This window comes from Lupinus angustifolius, chromosome LG13 (genome assembly GCF_001865875.1).
Source record: "Lupinus angustifolius cultivar Tanjil chromosome LG13, LupAngTanjil_v1.0, whole genome shotgun sequence".
Classification (NCBI taxonomy): domain Eukaryota; kingdom Viridiplantae; phylum Streptophyta; class Magnoliopsida; order Fabales; family Fabaceae; genus Lupinus; species Lupinus angustifolius.
Genome location: NC_032021.1, coordinates 2,802,776 through 2,829,453, shown reverse-complemented (window position 1 = coordinate 2,829,453; position 26,678 = coordinate 2,802,776). Strand labels below are relative to the sequence as shown.

Sequence of the window (26,678 nt, the reverse complement as noted above, 5' to 3'; positions counted from 1 at the left end):
CGTTCATTATAAATATATTTGTCCTTCTGATTTTTACTCACCCAAAACCCTTGTTATATGGGTGTTAAGCATTTCTCTAATTTCTATTGTGAATTTCAAGCCTAATCCACTTCTTTTATGTGTCCAATTTACAAATCAAATTCTGATATAAAATGAGTGTCCAGAGTCTATAATCATCTCATAGGCCCAAAAGTCCACAAACAACATATAAGATCCAAGCTGAATATAAACAGAATCTTTTTTTATTGTTTGTTTTTATTATGGGTGGTAGCAAATGCAAAACAAATAGGAGCTCAAATTGATTTGTACGACTAAATGTATTCAATTACATTAGTTTTGTTCGATTGGTTTAATACACGAAAATTTGAATTAAATCAGATAATATTGGTTTATATGATTTTCTTCCATAAATTTGAACCAAACTAAAATTTAATGTACAACCAGTAAAAAAATAATTATTGGATGTTAATCATCTTGCTTGAGAACATTATGTAACACGGACCAATTAACTCTACCATGTGCTGCAGGATGATAATAACCGGCCAGCTTCATATAACTACACTGAAGTGTTTATGGATTATTGCTTAATAATAAGATTCTCACTTGATGTGATAGCTAAGTTCTAATTTATATCCTTGTGTACAATATTGTAATTTTATCTATAATATTTCCAGATATCCAATTTGTACATAATTAATTTCAATAGGAATGGCACTTTATTAATTTATTTGACATATTCTCTTGGTGAATAGGATATACTTGCATATATACATTAGTTTTCTCATGGAAGTGAATTTTTGGAAGTGGTGGTTGACAGAAATAGGGGCAGAGAAAGTTATGTCATGGTATCAACCATTATCTCATATGTGATTTTGATAGACCTGCGGTATAATCTATCTTTGTATTTGCTCGCTAACATAAATTCAATTGATTCTTGGATTTGTTGCCTATTCAAAGTCAAAAAATAATGTACTTTTTAGGAAGGTTGTAAACTCATAATAACTAATCCATTAAGTTGAATTCAGAATTTCTCCAATATACTCCTATTGGAATATGAGAATGAGAGTTTGTTAATTTTTTAAATCATTTTATTAAAAAATACTTTTTAGATATCTTCATCCAGTATTGAACCCACCAATATTATGTGAGGGATGATAATGTGGTAAGGTAGATGTGAGTAATACTTTCTCATTTCCAAACCCACACTATAACTGAGTATACGAGGTACCCAACATATTTTTAATTTTTATTATATATTTATATATTTTGTAATAATCAATATATAAAAATTATTATTAGGTGAATAATAAGATAGTTATATGATAAATTTATGATTATAGTCAAATTACTGCAATTTATTATGAAATATCAATAAAGTAGATATTATATAATCCTAAAATAATAATAATAAAAGTATAATATATATAAAAATTTAAATAAAATTAAATATATAAATATATGGGTACTTATGAGACGGGTATTATAAAACTCATTCTCACTCATAAAATATTATTGCGGATATATGTTATTAGTATTTTTACCAGTAGCAAAGGATCGTATTTTTTGCCATCCTTAGACTACTATGTGGATTAAGTCATTTATCTAAACAAATCCTTGATAGTTGCTGAAGATTGAATCATTAGAAGGTTACTGGATATGAACGAAATTGAAGCATTGCTTTAATTGCACAAGGACAAGGGTGGCCTACGGTCACGCCAGATGAATGGTATTGAATAATTGCATAAGGCATACGTTGAAGGTAATAAGCTAAAATGTGTAGTTTTTGAGTTGTCATCATTCTAATATTAAAGACATTATTACTATTAATTCTTCATTATTCTAATAGTGCTCACATAGCCACTACATCTTTCCTGTTATTGTGCATAGTAGAAATTTATAATCACCATTAATATATCCACGAGCTCATAATGTTCATAGTAATTATTGGATTGATGGAACTTGAGTTAAATAGAGTAATTATCAGTCTTGAACTGCCTTGAATAGTAGATACTTAAAAATGAACTTCTATGCTAAAAGTTGGTATTTATAAGGACTGTTTTGAGAGAAAGAATACATCGATGATACATGTCATCTATTTATAATTTGGGGTGGAATGATCTTCACTCTAAGGGGAGACATGTCATTATTAGGGGTGATACAACCTTGCCCATTTTAGTCTCATCATTACGGGTGATACAACCTTGCCCATTTTAGCCTTAGACACAATGTTGTGGAGTTAGACTATATTTCCTCTATGAGAAATGTGAACATGTCATTTGTTGAAGCTATGACTTTTTTTTTGTGTGAAAGAAGATTTTTCAACTAGCAAATGTTGCATTGACCTTGTATTGTAGATATGGTCATTTCCCTTAGCTAGGTTGATCTTCTGAGTGATCGATACTCGTATAAACTAGATCTTGTCCATCTAAGTATAAGTCTTACTCCTAGTATTTCATAAGTGTTGAGTGGTCCTAATATTCATATGAAATAATAATTGAGAGGAATTACAACCAAAACTCATCTTTGATAAATTAACTCACCTTTCATAAATTAACTCATATTTCATAAATTGATTTTCCACCAAATATGGGATATCGACTTAATAGGAAAAAGAAAATTAAGGTCCCCTCATACTGACTTCAGCTTGAGGATCTATACCATAGAAAAATATAATTATAGTGGTTGATTGGATAGGACGTGTCTATACTGAAATGAAATGTGATACTTGATAATCTCCAATTTTATTTTATCTTTCAGGGTGGAGGTAATTCAATTGTTGTAACATGGTATATCCTACCCAATAAAACCCACACCTTTTATAATAACTACAAATTTAGATTCACTTTCTCTCTACAACTACTGTAAGTATGAGGAACTATTAAGAATTACTATACAAGTACTCCCCAATGCATCATTACCATTCATGACTTGTTTTAAATATTTTTTAAGTTATAAAAAGACACCCATCTAAATCACCCAATAATTTGTCGTGTAGGACTCCACCTTATAAAATTTCACTCTTGATAATATTGAGTTTCGAATTTTGTCGGAGTGAATTAATTAGCAATGCAATAGAATGTCCTTGATGTACCCCTATAGTCATACGGCACACTGCAGTAGTTCCTAGAGTCTACAAGAATTGTAGGAACAAAAAATATACTCTTATCATACTTATTTTCATTAGTATAACTTCTAATCGAGAAGAGAAAGAGGGTTGGTGATGATTCATATGATCGTGTGGTGCTATATTCACTTATCATATATGAGAGTTGAATTTTAGAGGATAATAAATAAAAATAAAAGATTTAAGAATTATGAAATACAATGGTGATATAACTTCAAAATCTTCTACTTTCTTATTTTCTCTCTAAAACTTATCTCACAATATTTCTAAATTGAGTTATGAATGGAAATAAAATATTTGAGAGTCATGAAATATATTCGTAAAATATTTTTTCAATTTTATTTCTTTCCCTATAAAATGGAATTCACAAATGAACTATTAACCTCGAGATTGACAGACTGCATGATGGTGACTCCACAATTAGACTCCTTAAGACCATAACACTATTATTTGTCCTACAAAAATATCACATGCTCCAAAAACAAACAAAAAAAACTTAACAAAAAAATTAAATATAAAAAATCACAAGCAATATATATCAATTTCATATGAATAATTAGGGAAGACTCCTTTAAATGCTATCAAATTTTAACATAGATTTTTTAATTAAGTATAGGGTGGTTCAATACATAATTCTCTAATTTAATGAGATTTGAGAAAGGTAGATATGCATAGTTTTAATATTGCAAATGAAGATGTTGTTTATGAGATTTAAACTTATAACTTTATGATCATTAAGCGGATATCTTACCTTCTAACAGCTTATTATATGTAACAATTCATTATCTAAATTTATATTTATATTTATATTATCTATATCTATAATTATTTCTATAATTCTATACTTATTATAAAGCCAAAACATGGTGTAACTATCCACCATGGAGTAATTTATAATTCCTTATTTTGTCATTATCTATTTTCTATTTTCTACAAATATGACTTATAATCACCCACCACGACTTCAATATTCAATAACAACGCTCTATAAATATGACTTTTTCTCAATTTCATCATATCAAAAAAAATCATTAATCGAGTTATAATATTTACTACTTTGTGCAATCATTACTAAAAAATAAGAATGTATTTGACAAATATAAGTGATTCAATTATTTAAATAAACAATTACATTCCAAATAATAAAAAAGTGGGTTGACAGACACAAAAGTGTGTGTCAATATATATAAAGGCAAAACATGATGTAACTGGACTAATTTTCCATTTCATATTTTTTCCTTAACATTTTTTAATTTTACACAAAAAACCATATAATCCTATGTAATCACCATTAATATAATAACCATATATCTCACACTAAATTGGACATTCCAATAAATACAAAAATATTATAACATAAAGTATTCTCACTACCAAAATAATGTAAATTAACTAATATGTATATTAGAAAAGTTATAACCAATAGTAATGGCATGTATCCCTCGGTTATTGTTAATAAAAATTGTAATCAAAGAACACAGTATAAAGTTTCTATTATTTTATTCATTTATTCGACTATAGCTCAATAATTTTACAATACCATATCACAAATTACGTTTATATTCATTAAATTTCGTCTTTAGCTATTATTTCACTAAGTATTAATGTTTTAATTAATTGTACCATGACATTGTAACTGAGTCTGCCAAATTATGCAAATATTATTGTACAAGACTTTTGTATGTGATTAATCTAGTTTTATAAAATAATATAAAAATAATAATTTTTATTTTTATAATTTTTTTAATTAAATGACATTTTTAAATGGAAAAGTAATAAAAAGTAAAACAAGAAAAAAACATATACTATTTCCATTATTCATTTTATACTTTAAAAACCACTACCCTCATTGAATATGATTCTCATTTCTCATCAAGAAATTCTGATATCCTCCAAATTGGTTCCACAGAAAACACATGGAATTCTACTATAACCGTAGACTCCTCCTCCTAAACCATGATGCACCTTACTCCATATCCATAATCTCTAACACTGAACCTCTCATCGCAATTACTAACAACACATCATCATTATCATCATCAACAACAACAACAGTGTTTGGAAACCCTTTACAAGAAGTTCCACCACCTTCGATTTTTCCTTCCAACGTTGTCTACTTCTTCGTTATCATCATAGCATTCCTCGTACTACTCATTTGCTTCATCTTGTACTTCACTGGTCGAGATTCATCATCTCATTCTTCACGTCATCAGGAGCGCGTGGACCCCACCGTCATCGCGAAATCTCTTCCGGCGTTTTCGTACCGCAGAGATGAGAAGCATGAAATGGATGATTGTGCGATATGTTTGGAGGAGTTCAGGGAAGGTGAGAAGGTGAAGATGATTGTGTATTGCAAGCACGTGTTCCACCCTCAATGTATTGACACGTGGATCGCTAAGCACGTGACATGTCCTATCTGCAGGAGCCATAAGTTGTGCCAAGGGAATGGAGATGGAAGACAATGTAGGGAAGTGGGGTTTTGATTCTTGAGACATTGAATCCAATCCATTTCTCAAATCTTATTAATAATAATAAAAATAAAAAAAATGAATGTTTAATTTTTTTAATTGATATAAATGTTTTTATTAAGATAATAAATCATTGCGGAAGACATTGTTGAGAGAACATTTAAGGTTACTAATAATCTTTTTTATTCTTTTCCTTAGAAAAACTTACATCAAGACACATATGTCATGTTTAGAGACAAATATATTTATGTTTTTTAATAATGTTTTATTAATTTATATAGATATATTTCTTTTGTTCCATATTTCATTTGATTTGCTTCTTTTTCATGTTAAAATCTAAATCTTTTAATATGTTAGAAAATTAATACACATTTACACTTCAGTTTTCAATTATATTTTTAATTATAACTTTTCTTGTTCACTCCATATTTCTCCATTTACTTTTATTGTGGTTCCAAATGTGTATTAAACGAAGTTATTTTAGTTAAATTATTAATTTTAACATCAGTTAGTTATTACTTAGACTATATGCATAATCTTATATATAAAAAAAATATGGAACGAATGAAATAAAAGAAATGGTCAATAAGAATTCAATTACATTATTCTAAAATAGTCAACACAAATTAATGTTCTTCTTTCAAAATTAAATACACTATTTATTATCATTCTAACATTACGAATTACAAACTTAAACATGATGAAAAGTACAATGTCAAGTTGATAAAGTTAAAAAAATAGTATATCTTCCTATCAAAATATAAATTAACTCCTCTAATCATTAAAATATGACATGTGTAATAAATTTTTTAGTTTTATGATTATTTTTTTAGTTTTAAACATTGAAATGAAGATAGGATATGAGTGACGCATGGGTGATAGTTTGCCTATTACCCAGTAATTGGTGTAGTTAAGAATTTAAAATGTTGTAGTATTGTGTTTTTATATAAACGAAAACACAAGGTTACTTTAGCTTTAGTAAAATAAAATAAGTAATTGTGTTACTTTAGTTAGTTTTTTATTTTATTTTTTGAGTTGGTTTGATTTCAATAAACCAACTTAGCTTGGTTCTAGAAAAAAACAAATTTCAACCCAGTTAACCAAATTAACGATCATGAAACATGGTTTGGGTTGGGTACATTACATAGTTTTATTGGTTCTGATTAAACCATCTTACCACCCTATCAACAATTCTGGTTTTAAGAGCGCGTTTATGATAAGTTGAATCAATTTTTAGACTAAAAATCATTCGATTCAAACATATAATTAATGGTCTTATTTGTTTATATTTAGGCATAAAATATAATATAAATCTATATATTATATACAGTTTAAGATGGATTTGGATCAATTTTTATAGAAGAATGATATTACATATACTTCAAAAAACATGAACATGATTAAGATATGAAGTGTAATACACCTTAAAATGTTAGGTGAAATTCCCAGGAAAAAAAACAAAACATGCCACATTAAAATAAAACAACAATAAACAACATGGTACTTTAAAACAGAAGCAGTGATAAAACACTAGCAAAAACATCATATAACAATGGTAAAACAAAAGTCAACAAAAGCCAACATTAATTGTAACATGCACAAATTATTGTAGATCATTTGTTGACTTTTAATTTGTTCAAAGTTGCTTATAATAACCCTAAACTTTATGAATCTAAATATATTGTTTATTAATTTGATTGTAATTATTAAAAATTATCTAATATGATACATTTTTTAAATATAATCAAAAATGCATTAATCTATGATTTGTAGAATTTTCCTCAAAAAGGAAATTCAAATAACTGTTAAAATTCAAAAATGACAACTACAAGCTTATTATAATTTTCAATTGGAAAAGATGTAAAAAAATACAACACAAATTTTGTTTAAAATTTAAATGCTCAAAATTGGTAATTAAAAATCCTCTCTAACAATTGATGGAATTTTGGAAGGAACTATTGATGGAATTCTTATAGTAGTTATAATTATTTCCTTATATACTTGGATGCTATTTCAATTGAATCTATATAATATTAGTGTGTTGATAGATATTATTATGAGTGTCAAACTGCTTCCTTATTGTTTGTAGTATTAGTCTGCATATTTTAAATATCAAATATAATAGAAGTTATAAAGATAAAATAAAGAAACATAAAATACTCAGTATTACTGTAGATAAATATGAAATTAAAAGTTATAAAAGATAAAATAGGGAAACATAAAATAATTCATGAGTATTTATTTTATGTTTATTAATATTAATATAAATAAATATGAAATTAGGAGTTATAAAAGATTAAATATGAAAACATAAAATACTTGATCAATAGTTAGTTTATATTTTCCCTTTATTAAATAATATATATATGATCCAAAATATATAGAAAGCTTATTTAAAACATATTAGTAGAATGGGAAAAAAATAAGACTGAAATATTTATATACTATTGGAAAGATTTATACAAATTATATGGGATTATATTAGAAAATATTAAATCTATTAGTGTATATATACTTTTATATCATTTTTTACTTTTAATTTATTCAAAAAAAAATAACAGTAAATTACACTAACACCCTTGAGTTTTAGCGAAATTACAGAAACCACCCCATATTTTTATACAAAACCCTCTAATTTTTATAATTTCGTTACACTAACCACATTTACACGAGAAATAAGTGTAATCTTTTAAACAAAAAATATGATAAATGCAATTAAGTTAACCAAAACATTATATATTGTATATTGTGGAGACAAGTCCAAATAATATATGAGTCAATACCTCTTTATTATTTTTGGTTAAAAAATGCATCAACAGTTCTAAAGAGATATTGTTTAAATCGCTATTATAATTTATCATAACGAACTAAAAATAATAAAGAGATACTGACTCATATATTATTTGGACTTGTCTTCCAAAATATATTATGTTTGGATTAATTTAATTGCATTTATCACATTTTTTGTTTAAAAGATTACACTTATTTCTCGTGTAAGTTGATTAGTGTAATGAAAATATAAAAATTAGCGGGTTTGTGTAAGTGTAAAAAAAGTAACGAGTAATTTATATAATTTAATATATGAGTCAATCCCTCTTTATTATTTTTGGTTACAAAATGCATCAACAGTTCTAAAGAGATATTGTTTAAATCGCTATTATAATTTAACATAACGAACTAAAAATAATAAAGAGATACTGACTCATATATTATTTGGACTTGTCTTCAAAATATATTATGTTTGGATTAATTTAATTGCATTTATCACATTTTTTGTTTAAAAAATTACACTTATTTCTCGTGTAGGGTGATTAGTGTAATGAAAATATAAAAATTAGCGGGTTTATGTAAGTGTAAAAAAAGTAACGAGTAATTTATATAATTTCGCTAAAACTATTTACTCTCCTTTTCGCAGAAGACCATATATTATTTTCTCAAAGATGTATACAGACTCACCGAAATATTAGGAAAAAAAACGAAGAGGAAGGATTTATACCACAGAAGACCGAAGAGAACGTGGGGAGCAACTATTTTGGAGCGGAAATATTTCAAATTTTGAAAATAAAAATAAAAAAAGCTAATATTTTTTTGTTATCAGTTATAAATCATAAAAAATAGTAAAATTAGTAACGAAATTACGATTCCATCCTTATAGGTTGAATTTTCCCCCATTCACGCATTCTTCATATATTCCCTCTCAACTCTTCACTCTCCACATTCTTACTCTCGCTTCTCAGGTACTGCGGTCTCTCTCAAATTTCAATTCAACTTTATACTGATCTCGTTTTCCAATTATTTTTCCCTCAAAATTTTTGTTGCAGATTTAGTTTAGCAAATCAGAAACCCTAGTTATTGAAGATGGGTCAGATCCAGTACTCTGAAAAATACTTTGATGATAATTATGAGTATAGGTATACATAACACAAATTTCTACTCTCCGTTTTCCTTAACTGATTTTTTATGATAATAAGAATAATTCATTTTCACATTTTTTGTTCAGGCACGTGGTTCTGCCTCCTGAAGTCGCAAAACTGCTCCCGAAAAATCGCCTTCTCTCTGAAGTATGTCACCGTTTTCTTTATTCGTTTTTTTGTGCTTAATTGATTCACATAATTGTATCTATTTATCTTTTTTTCATAAATTCCACGGTTCCATTTCGAATTTCACCCGAAATTGTTTTTGGTTTGCATTTGCTAATGAAAATGGATAGAAATTGGGCAGTTGTTTCATTTTATGTTAATCTATAGGTTTCCGATTGCTCTACTTAGATAATTGTTTTAAATAATTTTTTATTGGCTATATAGAATGGTACTGATGATGAGTTTTTCATTATTAATTTTCAAAAAATAAGTCACAATCTTTGTGATGATGCTGCTTTATAATTTAAAAGTCACAAATCCTTCAAAAATAGGAGTCTGCCTAGATTTAAATTCCGAGTCTCGTGCATTGTGTCACCCTATAATGTAATATAAAGTGTTTTTTATTACAGAATGAGTGGCGCGCAATTGGGGTTCAACAGAGCCGTGGATGGGTTCACTATGCAATTCATCGGCCAGAGCCACACATAATGCTTTTCAGGAGGCCTTTGAATTATCAGCAACAGCAGGAAGCTCAGGCGCAACAAAGCATGCTAGTCAAATGAGATTTCATTACTTTACCATTAAAACTTTGAATGTGGAAATACAAAATTATATAGTCTAATCCGTTGGAACATATATTTGATGTAATGTATGAGAGACCTCCTAACTCTGTTGTGTGATTCTCTTATGTGGAGAATTTTCATGTGGTTTCAATAGTCATTTTAATGTTTCTTAGATATATGTTGGTGTACCTCTCGTGTACTCATATGTTTGCTGGATTATTATAGTATCTTTCAGTCATATTATGGTTCTGACCTTGTAGGTTTTGTATATGGTTCTGTTCCGGCATTTTTTTTGCAGTTATCATGCTTTATTCGTGCAATACTGTGAGGTGTCATTTTTTATTGTAATACAAAGGCATCCTTACATTTATGGGTAAGAAACTAATATCTTTTGGGATTCGTGACTGTTCCTCTCAGTAAGAATCTGACATCTTTATATTACTAGACCAACACCTTGTTAGTTATGAGATATCATTTTGGGGAAGATTGAAACAAATTTGGTGAAAAGGGTACCTCCGATGATTACTCCGATTTTTTTGAAGAAATATAAAAGAATAAACATAACATTGGGAAATTAAGTTCAATTCTTTTTTCCAATATCCTTAAAATACTTGATGATTTCCAAAGCTTATCTCTGAAGAATGATTGAGCGCATAATTGCTTTGCTGTGGGTCAGTGGGTGTGACATGAGTGAGAATGGCGTTATAAGTTGTCTCATTTTCAAATATTTAGAAAAAATATCTGTGTTGAATGACAAATTGAGAGAATGGGTTTGTGGTCGGGGTGAGCATGGGCAGGTTAGGATGGGTTAAGGCTTGTCCTTACCCGACCCTAAATATTGGTTAGGTCATTTTTTGAACCTGGACTCGACCCTAGACTTGAAGTTAACTCGACCCTAAATATCGATCGGGTTAGCCTTTAAACCCGATCCGGCCTTAAACTCAATTAAATATAATATACACTCATTTTAGATAAAGATCTCTCAATATTATATATTAGTATGAATATGTAATTTGACATATAAATGATAATTTATATCTATATTATTAATTATGTATATATGATGAAAAATTAAAGAATCAATTATACTTTCAACCAGGTCTATTTTTTGAACCCGTCCTTAGACTGGATTAGATCCGACCCTTTTCGGGTCCGATCATGATCGAGCTATGCTGGATGAGCGCGTAGGGTTGGGTCTTGCTCACCCCTAGTTTATGGTTTGTGTTGCTTTTGTAATCGTTCATGGTTTATTCAATTTGGAAGAGTGTAATATTTAATTGACGATTTTAATAAAATATGAGTAACATTTCTACTCATGCAACATATGTTTATCCAATCTTCTGTTTATAAATAAACAATATTATGTTGTGCATGTAAAACAGTCTCAGCTTTGTAGTATTGTGGTATTCCACCTGAGTTCTTGGAAAAAGATGGTTGTTGCAGGTTAAGTTTTCGTGTACTGATTAGATACTCTATAGACTAGACAAATTTTATGTTACCTATTAGGACCAACTATTATAACATTAAACACATAGGTTTTAAAACTAGTAATCCATGATGTCGGAACATTGGAATCAATAGACAAGAAAGAGGTAGCCTTGCCTCCGGGTTACCACTATTGCATTGGATGTGTATATACCCTGGATAAAACTAAGATTAATAATGAATACATAAAGTTTGAGGAGCGGATCCCGTAGAAAAGATGATAAAATTGCATTAGATGGTTTATATATGTAGATAAGATTGTTGAAAGTTTCAATAAGGTACTAGATTAAATGAATGTTAGGTCACTTCTTAAAAGAAATATGGAGGCTAATAAATACTATAAACAAAATTATTAGGAAACATTTACATATTAGTATTTTGTAAACAAACATAATTTATGAAAAAATATTATAACGTCATTTGATTAATGTAATTAACCACACTTAAAAAGATTAAGGCTTAACTGTTGTAAATTGTAACATTTTAATATATCTAAAAACTTTATAAAATTTGTATATGTTTTCACCCACATCTATATAATGCTTATATGTAATTATAATTGATCTCACAAAGTTTTGTAGCTAGTATTCTACCATTTTATTAAATTTCGTTTGATTATATTCAAATTTAGAAGTTAAACTTGATTAATATTTAGGATTAAATAGAGGATAAATATTACATAAATTGATCCAATTTATGTTCATTTATAACTTCTATTTATATATGTTTGTTAAAATTTGTACAATGTAAACATGCAATAATATATCTTTAGCCCAAAGTAAATGAAATATTTAATTAGAACAATTTATTTACTTAAATAATTTTATATTTTTAAGTGTGTTTATGACATAGACACCGTTACACAAATGATTTCTTATACGTCTGCTCAACTTCTTTGACAAAATTTGTGGAAGAAGGTTGTCTAGTTGACAAACCTTGACCACTATTTCTGTAGCCACACCACATGTAGTGGAATGAAGGGTGAGTATATGTTGTCTTATACTTAGTATTATTTCATATGATTGATTTAAAAAATATATTCAAGTTAAAATTTAATTTTTAAGTATTTTTCTTATTATTCATAGTTTATAACATATGACATAACACTGATCATGGGACAATAGATATGTTCCCACTGAATGAAAATCTAACCTAGAATGCTCAGGATATATGACCCTCATGCAAGAGCGGTGCAGCTTGTTACACAAACATGACAAGTAACCATCCAAAGTTTTATTGGTCCAACTGTTTTTCTCAAAAACGACCATGTGGATGTACACATTTGGACACGAATACCTGGCCAAGAATTTTAACACCACGTTTTGTTTTTTATTTACTCCTAAATTCATCAACATTGTGCACAGTAAAATTAACATTGGTCAACATTCTATAATCATAAATTTAGTGTAAAAACTAAAAAGGAAGCGAATGCATGAGACTCTGTGCTAATGACATTAGATGTACAAAATCTTATCTTGTAGCAAATGAAGAACTGTAAACTATAATTAATCACTAAAAATATATTGGCATCCTTTATCTATATCATTTTTCCGGAAACATTTGTTGGAAAACACATTAGGAAAAAGATTAGCATAATTGATTTACTCAGATAAAGGCAAGACAAACAGAAAACACACTCTTGAGTCTAGAATAGAATTTTGTCTGGAAACAGGAAAGATGACAGCATTTGAAACTTGCACGCAAACTTCTGAGATTTAACAATCGTGTTCTGTTCACTCATTATATCTCTTCTCAACCTCTCTCTATTTACGACTATTACCAAAAAAACTCACTTTGATGGCATTACCACACTCTACCTCTGCTTTAGCAACCATAGTAACACTTTCATCACCGATAACCAAATCTTTCAACTCTCTTCCCGTTTTATCCTTCACGAATGAACCTTTTTTCACGAAACAAACCATACCCAGAAGAAAAAAAAGACACTTTTCCCTAACCCCTTTACGCGTCGCTGCGCCAACAACAACAACAATTGAATCAGATCAATCGTATATAGAAGCACAAAGGGGCGATATTGATGATGAATTTGATGATGATACCTCGTCCTCCAAGTTTTCATGGAGGGATCACTGGTACCCAGTATCGTTAATTGAAGATCTGAACCCAGATTATCCCACACAGTTTCAGCTTCTGGGTCGTGAAATTGTGCTCTGGTACGATAAATTGAACTCACGATGGGTTGCTTTAGATGACAAATGCCCCCATCGTCTTGCCCCTTTATCTGTAAGTATAATCCTCTCTCTTTGTTCTTTCTATAACAAATTAGGCTTTTTTATCTTTATAAAATTGTTCTGATATCAGCTTTTAGGAGGAGAAGCTGAATTTTTGGGCTTATTTTTCAGATTTTCATGTAAAAATGTTTTTTTGATGACCAATTTTTTTAATTAGCTTTCGATAGAAGAGAGTGGAAGGATTGATGAAGTGGAAAAGTTTTCTTCTGATAAAAAATGACTATTTGGTTTTTGCAGGAAGGAAGAATTGATGAAGATGGAAACTTGCAGTGTTCTTATCATGGATGGTCTTTTGATGGGTGTGGAAGCTGTGTTAAGATCCCTCAGGCTATGTCCGAAGGACCCGAAGCTCGCGCCGTTCGAGCTCCAAGAGCATGTGCTACTAGATTCCCTACCTTGGTATCTCAGGGCTTGCTCTTTGTTTGGCCTGATGAGAATGGTTGGGAGAAAGCTAATGCATCCAAACCTCCATTGTAATTGTTTTAAATCAATTCTGATTAGTTTATTTAAATTATATTTATATGCTCATAAATAAGCTTTGTTTAATTGAGCCACTTAAAATGTGTTTTTAGTTTTAACTTTTTGTACTGTGTAGGTTGCCTGATGATTTTGAAAAACCAGAGTTTGCTACAGTGAACATTCAGCGTGATCTGTTCTATGGCTATGATACTCTCATGGAAAATGTCTCTGACCCTTCTCACATTGATTTTGCTCATCACAAGGTATAAATAATACCTTCCAACATGACTTCTAGATGCAGGATATTAATATTCGTTCACTTCGGTAATTGCTAGTATTTTATTTTGTCCTTGTTGTAAGTGAAATTTGTTGAATATAATAATGTTATGCTGATGCAATAAAAGATTGTTGTTAGGGAGAATCTTTTGGTTAGTTCCATTTATTATATATCTTACTGAAACTGCGGCATGATCAGTATATTCAAAAACTTTGAAGTTGGAGTAATTGAGAAGCCCTCCTCATGGGTACAGGCTATGGTAAACCTTGATTGTCAGTGTTAATTTTCTAACATTCAGTTTATTCTTTTATGATTTTTTAAAAAGTTTGGCCGAATTAGGTTACGCTGTTACTCTTAAAGGGAAAGTCAATTATTTAGATCTTAAAATTTTACCATCTATATGTTTCTAATATACAATTGTTGCAACTTGGCATTGTGTCTCTTCACATCATGCATTATGGTCCCTGTAGTCGAGTGTTCCTTTATCATTTTGCTAATGGAATATTAGCAGTTTATTTAGCTATTATGTATTATTAATTTTGACACTACCTAGACATAAGCTGTTGCTAAAGTTGGAATTATTTGGTACTGTTAGGTTGTTCAATAATTCCTACTCACTAACATAAGAATGATCCATACTCTTCAGGTTACAGGAAGAAGAGACAGAGCCAAGCCTCTGACATTCAAGATGGATTCTCGTGGTCCGTGGGGCTTTGCAGGAGCTAATGATGGGAACCCAAAGATCAGTGCTAAATTTATTGCACCATGTTATTCTATGAACAAGTAAGCCAATGGCGTTTGGCCTTTTTCTTTGGAAGTAAATGACACATGTATCTAGGTTTTGTTTCATTTGAAAATTATTCAATGTCCGCATTTAACAATGAAAGACCTTTGTATGAAATTTGTACATGTTTTTGTCTGCGTGTTTTCATCTTTAAGGGCAAAGTGCCGCATATCATGCATTACATCATAACTCATGTATCTTGTCTCCACATACTTGCGAAATGAAAATGTAATAGATCATCAAAGCTTCCTGCATGTGGATGAATTCAGTACCACACAGTCAATTTTAATAGTTCAGAGGAATCGTATATTTTTTTTCTTTTGTAAATTTCTTTCTTTTTCACCCCTAAAGGACCACTGGGCAAGTAATTTTGGAAATGTGTAACTGTCTTTCTAATCAAACCGTAATATACCATCCAGTGTTTAAGATGAGACATGTCATGTTAAGTTATCTTGAGTTTCACTATGTACTATGTGTGACTGTGAGGTGCTTGGAAAGCATTCTCAGATCAGTTGTGTGATTCTATGGATAATGCTTGAATGATCAATGTCAGTTTCAGTAGGTATATTGATACTGATATTTATATCTAGTTAATGCTGTGAGAGGCATATATGACAACCATATTCTGCATACTACCACTTTAGGTTAGGATGCTATCGCTTTTCCTTTTCATTTGTTGCTACAGCTGATCAATAAAGTTGACATAATTATTGCAGAATCGAGATCGATACCAAACTCCCAATAGTTGGGGACCAGAAATGGGTAATATGGATATGTTCATTCAATATCCCCATGGCGCCTGGTAAGACGCGATCCATTGTCTGCAGTGCTCGAAACTTCTTCCAGTTCACAGTGCCAGGGCCTGCCTGGTGGCAAGTAAGATTCTATGTCCAATGTCGTCATTTTCCTTCTATCATCATTGCTACTGTTGCAGTATAAGTTGACATAAAACGTGGCTTTCTAGTATGGCAACTGAGATTCATCAATTTATTGTGGCGAAGTATAAAGAGACACTGACGTTTACCTTTTCCTTAATTTGAATATAGGGGGAAGGATGTTAAAACCTTGTCTTATAATGAGGGATTTAGATCCTCTCTTTTCTTCTCTCATGTACTCACATTTAGCTATGTCTATTCAATTTCAATCAACTCAGCTTACCCACAGTGTTACCTTATCATTTCCCTTTTATTTACTTAGAGCTCTTACTTTCACCTTACCCATTCCTTCAGGTGGTTCCGAGATGGTATGAACATTGGACTTCAAACAAAGTATATGATGGAGATATGATTGTTCTTCAAGGTCAAGAGAAAATATTTCTCTCAGCAACTAAAGACGGTGGTGACATTAATAAACAGTACACAAACATCACGTTCACACCAACACAAGCCGATCGCTTTGTCCTCGCATTCCGCAATTGGCTCAGACGACACGGCAACAGCCAACCAGAATGGTTCGGAACAGTCGATCAGCAGCAGTTGCCATCGACAGTTTTATCGAAACGTCAGGTATGGCCTGACAATTTCATGTCTCTTAATCACTTAAACCCACCCACATTTTCCACAAACCCAAGAATGAAATCCAACTTATTGTTGTTTGTGTAGATGATGGATAGATTTGAACAGCACACACTAAAGTGTTCATCATGTAAAAAAGCTTATGAGGCATTCCAAACATGGCAAAAAATCCTAATTGGTGCAACAGTTTTGTTTTGTGCAACATCAGGGATCCCATCAGATATTCAATTGCGTGTAATCTTGGCTGCACTTGCACTTGCCACTGCAGGCTTAGCTTTTGCCCTTAACCAACTCCAAAACAATTTTGTATTCGTGGATTATGTTCATGCTGATATTGATTAAACACACTTGTATTATACTTGTGTATATATATATGATCGAAGAATCTCTGTCTATTCTACACTAGAGACTAGTTTAACCGATGACCTTAAATATATCTTATTATGTTCATATGTTCGGTTCTAATTTAAGAGATTTAATACATTGAATCATTGTATGATTAGTTCAGTATTGTATTCTATCAAAAAGATTAACTTTTGTAGAGTAATGTTTGGCATACAAATCATATTCATAAATATACAAAGAAATGAAACATAAGGAACTAGTGAACTTGGTATAGCCTTTATGTATATTTTTGCAATATTCAAAGAATTTGACTATACACTTCAAAATTGTATAAAAATCGAAGCCCTAATACAATCAATTTTATAAAATAAAAAAATGAATTTTTGATATTGTTACTTTGAATCTTCCTAGAGGTAATGGTTGGATTATCTCATCGCCTTAGGCTCTTCCTTAAAAGCAGACATTTGGATTTCTTTGCTGAAACCAATTATTAAAGTGGGCTTCTTTTAAAAATTGGATTTAAACAGTTTGGACTGGATCACCTTGGATGCTAATTGCTAAGTCTCTTCTAAACAAAACTTATAATTTAAAGAAAACTAAATACCTTTATTTCAATTATACTTAATAATGATTATTTAATGTCTATATAAGAATCATTTTATAGACATTATTACTCAAATAAAATTGGGCCTGAGTCTGATTTTTTACATACAACAACTAAACATTTATCCTATTAGACCGACCACATGAATAGAACGACGCCAATAATGATATATCATAAATAATAATGTTTCTTTATTATTTCTCTTATGTTTTTTGGTCTTCCTCCAATAATTAGACTGGCTTCCATTTAATTTTTCTTACTTGCACAAAAATATTTATTTTATGATTGGCGTAAACAATTTTTCAAAAGTATTATTTAAAGATAGACATTTTCCTTCCCATAAAAATAGAAATGTGTTCTTTAATAATAACACAATTATTAGTTTGAGTCTTGATAAATCTGGGACAACAAACTTGTAACAAGCTGAACCGCAAATGCGTTTGAAGGTTGATTTAAAGTTCATGGGCCTAGCACAAATGTAATGGCAATTGCTAATTACTTTTTTGAGGCAAAGTTATTGATGGGAGGAGGAAATTGTGTAGTTAAATTATTTTGAATCCACTGACAAGGAGTTAATCTAATGATATAAGGTTTCGCTAGTTCCTTAGGATAACTAAAAGGTGAAGGGTTTGATTTTAAAGAGAAAACTTGTTGAAAAGGACAATCACAAATCCCGAAAGTGATTAATTCTTTACCCAAAAGGTTGAAAAAATCTGTTGGAAATACAAAAAAAAAGTTTGAATCCAAAACTTCATATTTTATGTTTTATAAGTCTATTAACCGACTCTTTTATTACATGACTAATACTTCTGAGACTGCCACGACACACTAACCCTCTACCTAATTGAAACTTAATTCACACTATGGTTTGTGAAACCTATATAATTTTACAATGATTTATTGTTAAATCCACAATTTTGTTAGCAATGTCCAAATCTACTTAAAAGTTGTTTTAAACAATTTGTAACTACTACATAGCTACTACGGTAAAGCTAACCAAACCCAAACTAGTGAAGTAGATCTTAGGTAGCCACATTCCACCAAATTAAGAACTACCACTAAATGAAAAAGAGGGCCAATTAATTAGACCCACAATTATTGTTCCATCACAACATACCAAACCTCACTATAATTCGTATCTTAATGAATGGTATTGGTTATGTGATGTATCTTGGAGCCAAACCATATTAATGGTCAATACTCAACACTAATAGAGGATTAAGCAAGTGAAGCAATTGATTAGTTGAGTGGAAATTTGTTTAACTTTAGTAACACAAATAGAATTTAGTGCCAGCCAATGCCTACTTTTTGTTATTATGGGGTTACAAGTAGGGACAACAAGCCACATAGTAAACCAACTCATGCATTTAGAGCACTGTCTCTATCACCAAAACCGTGAACAAATGCTAAAACTTTACAACACACGTTGTCTAAGTGAAAAGAATAACAACTACACATAACATAATGTATACTTTAGTTTAGTTTAGTTTCCTACACAATTGTATATACCCCAACGCTATATTTAATTACAACCATCCAGTTGTTTCAGTTCTGAATGCAGGCCAAATAATTTTTAGAAAAAAGTCTTAATTATATACTTTATGTCACACTACTACAAGACTATACGTGTAGCAATACTCTCACTCTCTCTTTGTTGAATTAATTACAAGAGTAGGATTAAAAAGTCAATCAAGTTCATGATGATTGAGAATATTTTTAAAAATGAATCGGTGCTCCTAATAAGGCAAGGTTCATGCGATTATTGCTAAGACAAATTTCTGAAATATTGTTGAAAATTAAAAATAGGCCTTTTACAAAACAAGCAAAACAATTTTTTCTGGTCACATTAAATATTAGCAGTTGTTAGTTGATTTCAGTTTGTTAGATGTAATATTGTTTTCGTCAATCGATTAACTAGTTAGTTATTAGTTAGACATTGTAGTATATAAAGAATGATCTCTTATTCCTTGTGATTCAATTATATATAGAAAAATTTCATTTTCTCTCATACTTCTTGATTCATCAAGAAGCTTTCTTTTCATGGATTTTCTCATTCTTTCTTTCTTTATCAAAATTCATGGCATGACTCTATCGTTCTGACAAGCTTAGATATATTTTACTTACCCCTTACAAAATTGTTTCGGATAAAATTGAAGCATATTCTAATAATTTCTTTCATCTTTTCTCTCTATCCTTCTTTTCTAAAAGTAGTAAGTATATAGATAAGTATGGAGAGAAATTAGTTCATGTACTAAGAATTTTTTATATTAACATTATTCAACATTTATATATTAATCATTTCTGATTATTAAATAAAAGTAATATATATGAATAGTATACGTTTTATTGATCATATAACTATTTTACACCAACCATAAGAAATTGATATAGGAATAACATTATACTATTATAGTGTTAGGATGTAACATCCTTTTTTTGTTATAATAAATATTATGAAAAAGTATAACAAGTTAAGAAATAGAATATAAGTTAAGTTCCCCAACTACATGTGCCAATGTCAAAGAGTGATATCTTCTCTCATATTTGTTATGCATTGAGACAACTCACGCAATGTATGTGTCCACATGCTTGGCTTATCAGCATTCACAAAAACGTGCACATAACTAACTTTAGATAAGTGGCCACTGTAACTCACTTAAAAGTCTTCTATCTTTATTATACATCTCTTTATTGCTAACTTTAAGTATCCCCTCTTACTAAATAATATATGGTGACATTCATGCCATGGTTTCAAGGTAAAAGACGAACTAATAATGCTATTGTTATGTATTTAATTTTAATTTCATTTTTTATGGAATGGAGAAAATGAGAAATTTGGAACTCCCATGCCATAATTTAAAATCTAGTTTGGTAATTAAACTAACATTAACTTATATAAAAGAAGTTATAATTAAATCAAACTTAATGAAGTTAATCTGTCCATATATTTGCTTTAGGAACCGGCAAAATAAGTTCAAATTAAAACAGTTTGGTTAATTAGGTGAAACTGATTAGTTTTAAGAAAATAGATAAAACTAATGAATGCTGTACATCAAAAAATGAAAAAAAAGAAAGAAACATGACCAATAACTATAGGAGGTGGTGGACCTGGAAATATATTAATACTTACCTTGTTAGTGTATTCAAATTAATATTAAGAGACAGATAGCCAGACATATAACTTAATTTTTGGTGCATAGACATGTAATTTAATTGAAACATATAATATCAATTAAGTACCCTTTTTGAGTGTTAAAACTTAAAAATAAGCGAACTGTTTTGCTAATCCTTTATTCTTATCATTAATGGAACAAAGTGAAGATGTGGTAGTCAGTGTAAGTGAAAAAGAAAGATACTGAAAGAAAGAGATCTTTTAGCTTTATTATAATAAATTAATAAAATCAAAAGCACACAAAAGGAACCTAATCCACGATTTTTGGTTGTGGTGATACCAAACCCTAACTATTACTATAGCCATATATACACATTTCACACTTCAATCTTTCTATCTTTTCTCACGCACACACATATACCTCTTTGCCCTTGATTCTTTCACATCGCTTGGTTTCTCCGGTAAAAGAATAACAAAGCTATAACTTAGAGTCTTAGACCCTAAAGAATTAAAATTAAAAGAAATAAAAAAAATGAAAAGGAAATGAAGATGCTCTATCACTCACTTTTCGTGAATGAGAGGCAACTAAGAAAACTAGCCACTTACTCAAAGTATTCCAACTTCAACAATTAGATGATCATCATATACATCTCAAAATAGCAATTATTAATCAACCAAAGGAATAATCCAACAAAGAATGATAATTACTAATAATAATTGTAAATTAAAATAACAATAATAATGATTCACATTCTATCATTGATCAAAATAATAACTCTCCTCCCAAATATTCTCATCATGGCCTAATAATGGCAATCTACCAAAGCCGGAGAAGCAGACAACACTATAGATTTTTGGGTTGCCGGAAACTGAAACTTGGACTCTCGGAGATCCTCCTCCGGTGCCGGAAGGTTAAGATCCAATTCTAGTATATTCCTCTGGTGCTGAACTTCCGCTTTCACTGCTGCAAGAGCCTGAGTGGTGGTGGTGTTTGTGGCGGCTCTATGCCTCCTCATGTGTCCACCCAATGCTTGCCCTGATGTGAATTCTGAGCCACATATGGAACATTCATGAATCTTGGCCTTGTTAGTATTGAAAATTGATCTATTGGCCTGGTTCTCCAATTGAAACGAAATTGGAAGGGTAGTTTTGATGTGTGGTTTCCCAGCTTCTTCAAAATTATCATTATTGGTCAACACATGAGATTGCGGTTGTGGTTGCAATTGCGATAATGTTTTCTTTTCCTCCGGAAACACAAACTTAGGCTTTTTGTGACCAGCCCTATGGCCACCCAAAGCTTGAAAGGAAGGGAAGGTTCGGTTACAAGTTTTGCACTCATAAATAAAGAAATCAGTTTTGGTAATGTTTATAGCTGTAGCCATCTCTTCAAATTTCCCAGCACTAGTGCCACTGCTTCTACCTTTCTCTATCTTATTGTTATTACCACTACCATCATGATCATGCGATTTTTTCAAATGATCATGATGGTGGTGAGAATTTCCTCCACCACCTCGAGCGAGGAGGATCAAGCAGTTAGCCATGTCTTGGTCTTCTTGATCAGTACTCTCATAAGTGGTGGTTGAGGAACTACCCTCAGAATTAACACTTGAATGAGTGCATGTGGCTGCAGTGGCACCACCACAATCAGGGGACAAAAGCCTCAACCGTTTGGTACGTTTTCCCTTTGCCATGACCACCAAATTTTCCTCTCTTCCCAAACCTTGCTCCTTCTCCATTGATCTGACACAATAAAACAAACTACTAATGTTGCTAGTAAATGAGAACTGAACACAAACGTGATTATTTTATATATAAGAAACGAAAGTTATGGAAGTAGAGTAGAGAGAAAGAGACACACACTGAAGGTATGAGTATATGAGTGAAAAGAAGTGATATATCTGTGGCTATATATATTGGGTAAGGAGAGTGAGTGAATGGCAACAAAAGACTTTGAAAACAATCCTCCTTCTTATAACAGTTACTCTATTAAAATAAACAAATAAATTTAAATCATTTATATATATATCAATAATAAATATTTAGTTAAAAAAAATTGATTTAGACCATGTAATATTTCTCAACTCCACAAAAAGTATTGCATCCAAAATCTTCTTTGCATTTCCAACATTCGAAGTGTTATTAACATGAAAAGGTTCCTTTTCGTTTTTCACGCGCCTTTTTACCACGCTTCCATCACCACCACGCTTTTTTTCCTTCACTTCTGTTTTTCTTCTACTACTATTTTTTCATCCTTTTTTATTATTAAAAAAAAAACTATTTTTATAATTAAGAACCCTGCCAACTATTGTTGATGTGAGTGGAAGTGAACTCTTCCCTAAACTAATTTTGAGTTGAAATTATGAAGTCATCATTTTCAGAAGAAATTTATTTAGCATAGTTTAACATGTATGTGTAATTGTATATGTTAATATTGATCAAAGAAAAAAAAACAACACTTATTTAGGATTGTGGTTAAATATTATTATATATTTAAATAAATTTGGAATAAGTATATGATGTACATGAGTGAAGTCTCAATTTTCTAATTCATCCTTGAATTTATTTTGACATTTAACATTTCAGAAATTATCAAACGATTTTTAATCTGATTAAAACAATCACACTTAATCTACATTTCCAATCACATTAATGAGAAATATACAAATAATAAAAAAAATATAAATATAATTCAAATATAAAATATAAATATATATTAAATTTCAAAAATATTTAAAAAATGGAAAAAAGATGAACCTAAAAAAGAAATCAAATACTTGATATATTTTTTTATAATTGAATGAAATGTCATTCTATTCAGATATTATAACTTTATTATTTATTCCTTAGGGTTTTACTTTTATGAACGAATATTTTATTTTCCAATGTTGCGTATGCCTACCACATTGTATGGTAGTTGGGCTGGATGCATATTACTCATCCACGATTAAACAATGCAAATTCAAATCGGATTTCTTGAGTTTATTCAAGTGTGCAGTCTCACATTGAATATGCGGGGAGAAGTGAAAACATTTATAAGAAGAAAATGTCCATAAAACTAATGTCTTAAGGTTTTGGTTCAAGACGTAGTGTCTCATTTGCGACTCTTCAATCTTCCTATACTCATGTAACAATGACTCCTCGGATATTGTTGAGTTTATTCAAGTGTGAAGTTCTACATTGAATATGTGGGGAGAGTGAAAGAGATTGTTGACTTTAATGAGCATGAATGTAACTTGTGAGTTTTAGTATTATTGAAACATATATATGTCAACATAATTTTAGAGGGTATGAACGAAAAAATTAGGTTGAAATTAGAGATGGGGATTACTATGTGCTTGGGAGCTGAATCTGATTTTAGGTAACTGATAAAGTGGAAATATCTACCAGAGTTGGAGAATGGTTGGTAATAATTAACGTATAGAGTCCGTTTCACCTCTCATATGCTTATACCTTATTTACACTTTAACCCATTCAAGCAAAGTGACATTGCACTTTAATTAAAAGCATGTCAACCTTCATAAGTTCCATTCCTAATTAATAAAAGTGCTTATTCAATTAGAATTATTAGAGGTTGCTTTCAAGCAAACACTTTCATTCCAAAGAAATCAAATATACTAATACTTAATTACTATTATTATTTGGTATTTTTTTATCATTACCAAAATATTTGGCACCCATAAAGATTTTTTTTATGGTCAGACATTGAATCTAGGACTCTTCTCTATAATAATAATATTTATTTTTGTTGTTAGTATTTTGGTTGTGGGAAATTCTTTTATAAAATCAACATAGAAGTCTTCTTATATCATACGAAAATTGATAAATATTACAAACTAATAGTTTATTTTGATTTTGTAAGAAATTGTCTCATTATTCATTACTTTAGGTCGTAGTATATATGATTATATGATAGGAAGTGATCACTCTGAACAAGAAAAGAAATGAACATGTAAGTGGCATGACATGTGTAGGATTCGGTTATTAAATTAAATAAGGACTATAAGGAGGGTACATGTAGCATGCAAGTATGCAAGACTTTAGGACGGTTCCTACTCAATAACGCATGATTACTTGTTTTGAATGATGTCTCATTCTATGTTCTAAATAAATTAAAATATGACTTTTTGTTATTTTTTGTTTTTAAAATTTTTATTTTATTTAAATGGCAAAATGTGATAAGTTTGAGACATAAAATAAGACATGGTTGGTAATAAATGATCAACAATATGCTTCCTTTTAATTCCCTTTCAGTTAAGCTTTGCCTTCTGCTTTAAGGCACATTGACCCAGCAGTTCATCCATCACAATAATAAATTATGGCTAAAATATGCTAATGGTTTCACATTTCCAAATGGGGGTTTTAGTTGAATTTTAATAATCAATTTTATTTAGCTTAGCTTCTATAGAAGACATTTTTTGTTATCAACTAAAATATCATCATGTTGAAAGAATGTGCTTTTCACGCTGTTGATGCAAGAAGTTAAATATAATGCATGTATAAGGTCATTGAGTATATTATAAGCTAATCAACTACCTTATTATGTGACAAAATATAAGTTGTTGTGTTTGATAAGTAAGCTTATTTAATAAATTGATAACTTATATCTCAATATTTATAATCAATAATCCAATTGAGATAAATTATGACTTTTAAGTTAGTAACTTATTTCATTCTATATGTATCAATTAATTTTACTTAATCGACTAGATTATCTAATCTTACATTTTTTTTACTCCTAACTTATAAGCTTTTAACTAAATGAGATAGTCTTGTCAAATAAATCATTGTTGATGAGTGGAATAGACCAAAATATGCCAACCCAAGTTTGATTTTTTTAAAATGTAGCAAACCACGCCACATGGTGAGGGTAGAACTATACCATACAAACTAATACTAATTTAGATAATTTGATATATTGATTTGCTAGAAGGTTAGCATAAAAGAAAACTGAAGGAGATAGAAATAGTGATAGAGATTGAAGTGTTCCAATATTCTACAGTGGTCCTAAATTTATTAATAAAATGTTAGTTGTTGATCATTTTAATTCAATTAAATCATTGACTTGATCACCTCCACTAAGTCATGGTCCACTGATAGGTGAGGCATATAGTATATTACTCACTGGGTTGTAACCCATAACCTGTATAATACCCCATTCAAAATAACAATGTACACTTAATAGTGAAAAAATATACAAAATAATAAAAGGATTCCATTGTTAGATGTATATATAGGATTTTGAATTTCAAATCAACTGTAAATGAAATATCTAATTAACTTCATTTCCATAACCCAAATCCTCTATATGGGTGATAATATGGGTTAGCACGTCCTTGTCTGACCCACCAAAATATGGGTTAGCTCGACTCGACCCTTATTGTTAAAATGGCTCAAAATATAAGCCTAATCCATATTTGATAAGGTTGAAGTTTTTCTTTTCAAAAGACTAATTTATAACCAACTCAATCACAATTTCAAAAATAAATAATCATTACGCCTCATAAATGTTATTTAAAACAAAAATCACAAATAAAAGTTCACAACAACATATCATCTTAGTTTAAAACTTATGAGTTCTAAACAACAATCTAGCATAATCTTAAACTTTTAGA

At 30.0% G+C, this 26,678-nt stretch overlaps 4 protein-coding genes across 4 annotated transcripts; 3 read left to right on the top strand and 1 right to left on the bottom strand.

Annotated features, from left to right (window-relative positions):
- Positions 4,963 to 5,607, top strand: LOC109363501 (RING-H2 finger protein ATL57-like). The gene has a single exon (XM_019609766.1). It carries the CDS (start codon positions 5,041 to 5,043, stop codon positions 5,605 to 5,607), a length of 567 nt encoding a protein of 188 aa, XP_019465311.1. The 5' UTR covers positions 4,963 to 5,040.
- On the top strand, positions 9,222 to 10,483 carry LOC109363383 (cyclin-dependent kinases regulatory subunit 1-like). The gene is made up of 4 exons (XM_019609631.1): positions 9,222 to 9,329; positions 9,414 to 9,503; positions 9,593 to 9,653; positions 10,082 to 10,483. Exons 2-4 carry the CDS (start codon positions 9,451 to 9,453, stop codon positions 10,232 to 10,234), a joined length of 267 nt encoding a protein of 88 aa, XP_019465176.1. The 5' UTR covers positions 9,222 to 9,329; positions 9,414 to 9,450; the 3' UTR covers positions 10,235 to 10,483.
- Positions 13,351 to 17,425, top strand: LOC109325727 (pheophorbide a oxygenase, chloroplastic). Its single transcript, XM_019558253.1, has 7 exons — positions 13,351 to 13,963; positions 14,209 to 14,444; positions 14,567 to 14,693; positions 15,354 to 15,490; positions 16,208 to 16,367; positions 16,721 to 16,996; positions 17,093 to 17,425. The coding sequence occupies exons 1-7, from the start codon at positions 13,517 to 13,519 to the stop codon at positions 17,345 to 17,347; spliced, it is 1,638 nt and encodes a 545-aa protein (XP_019413798.1). The 5' UTR covers positions 13,351 to 13,516; the 3' UTR covers positions 17,348 to 17,425.
- On the bottom strand, positions 21,797 to 22,955 carry LOC109325980 (zinc finger protein ZAT5-like). Its single transcript, XM_019558631.1, has one exon. It carries the CDS (start codon positions 22,800 to 22,802, stop codon positions 21,870 to 21,872), a length of 933 nt encoding a protein of 310 aa, XP_019414176.1. The 5' UTR covers positions 22,803 to 22,955; the 3' UTR covers positions 21,797 to 21,869.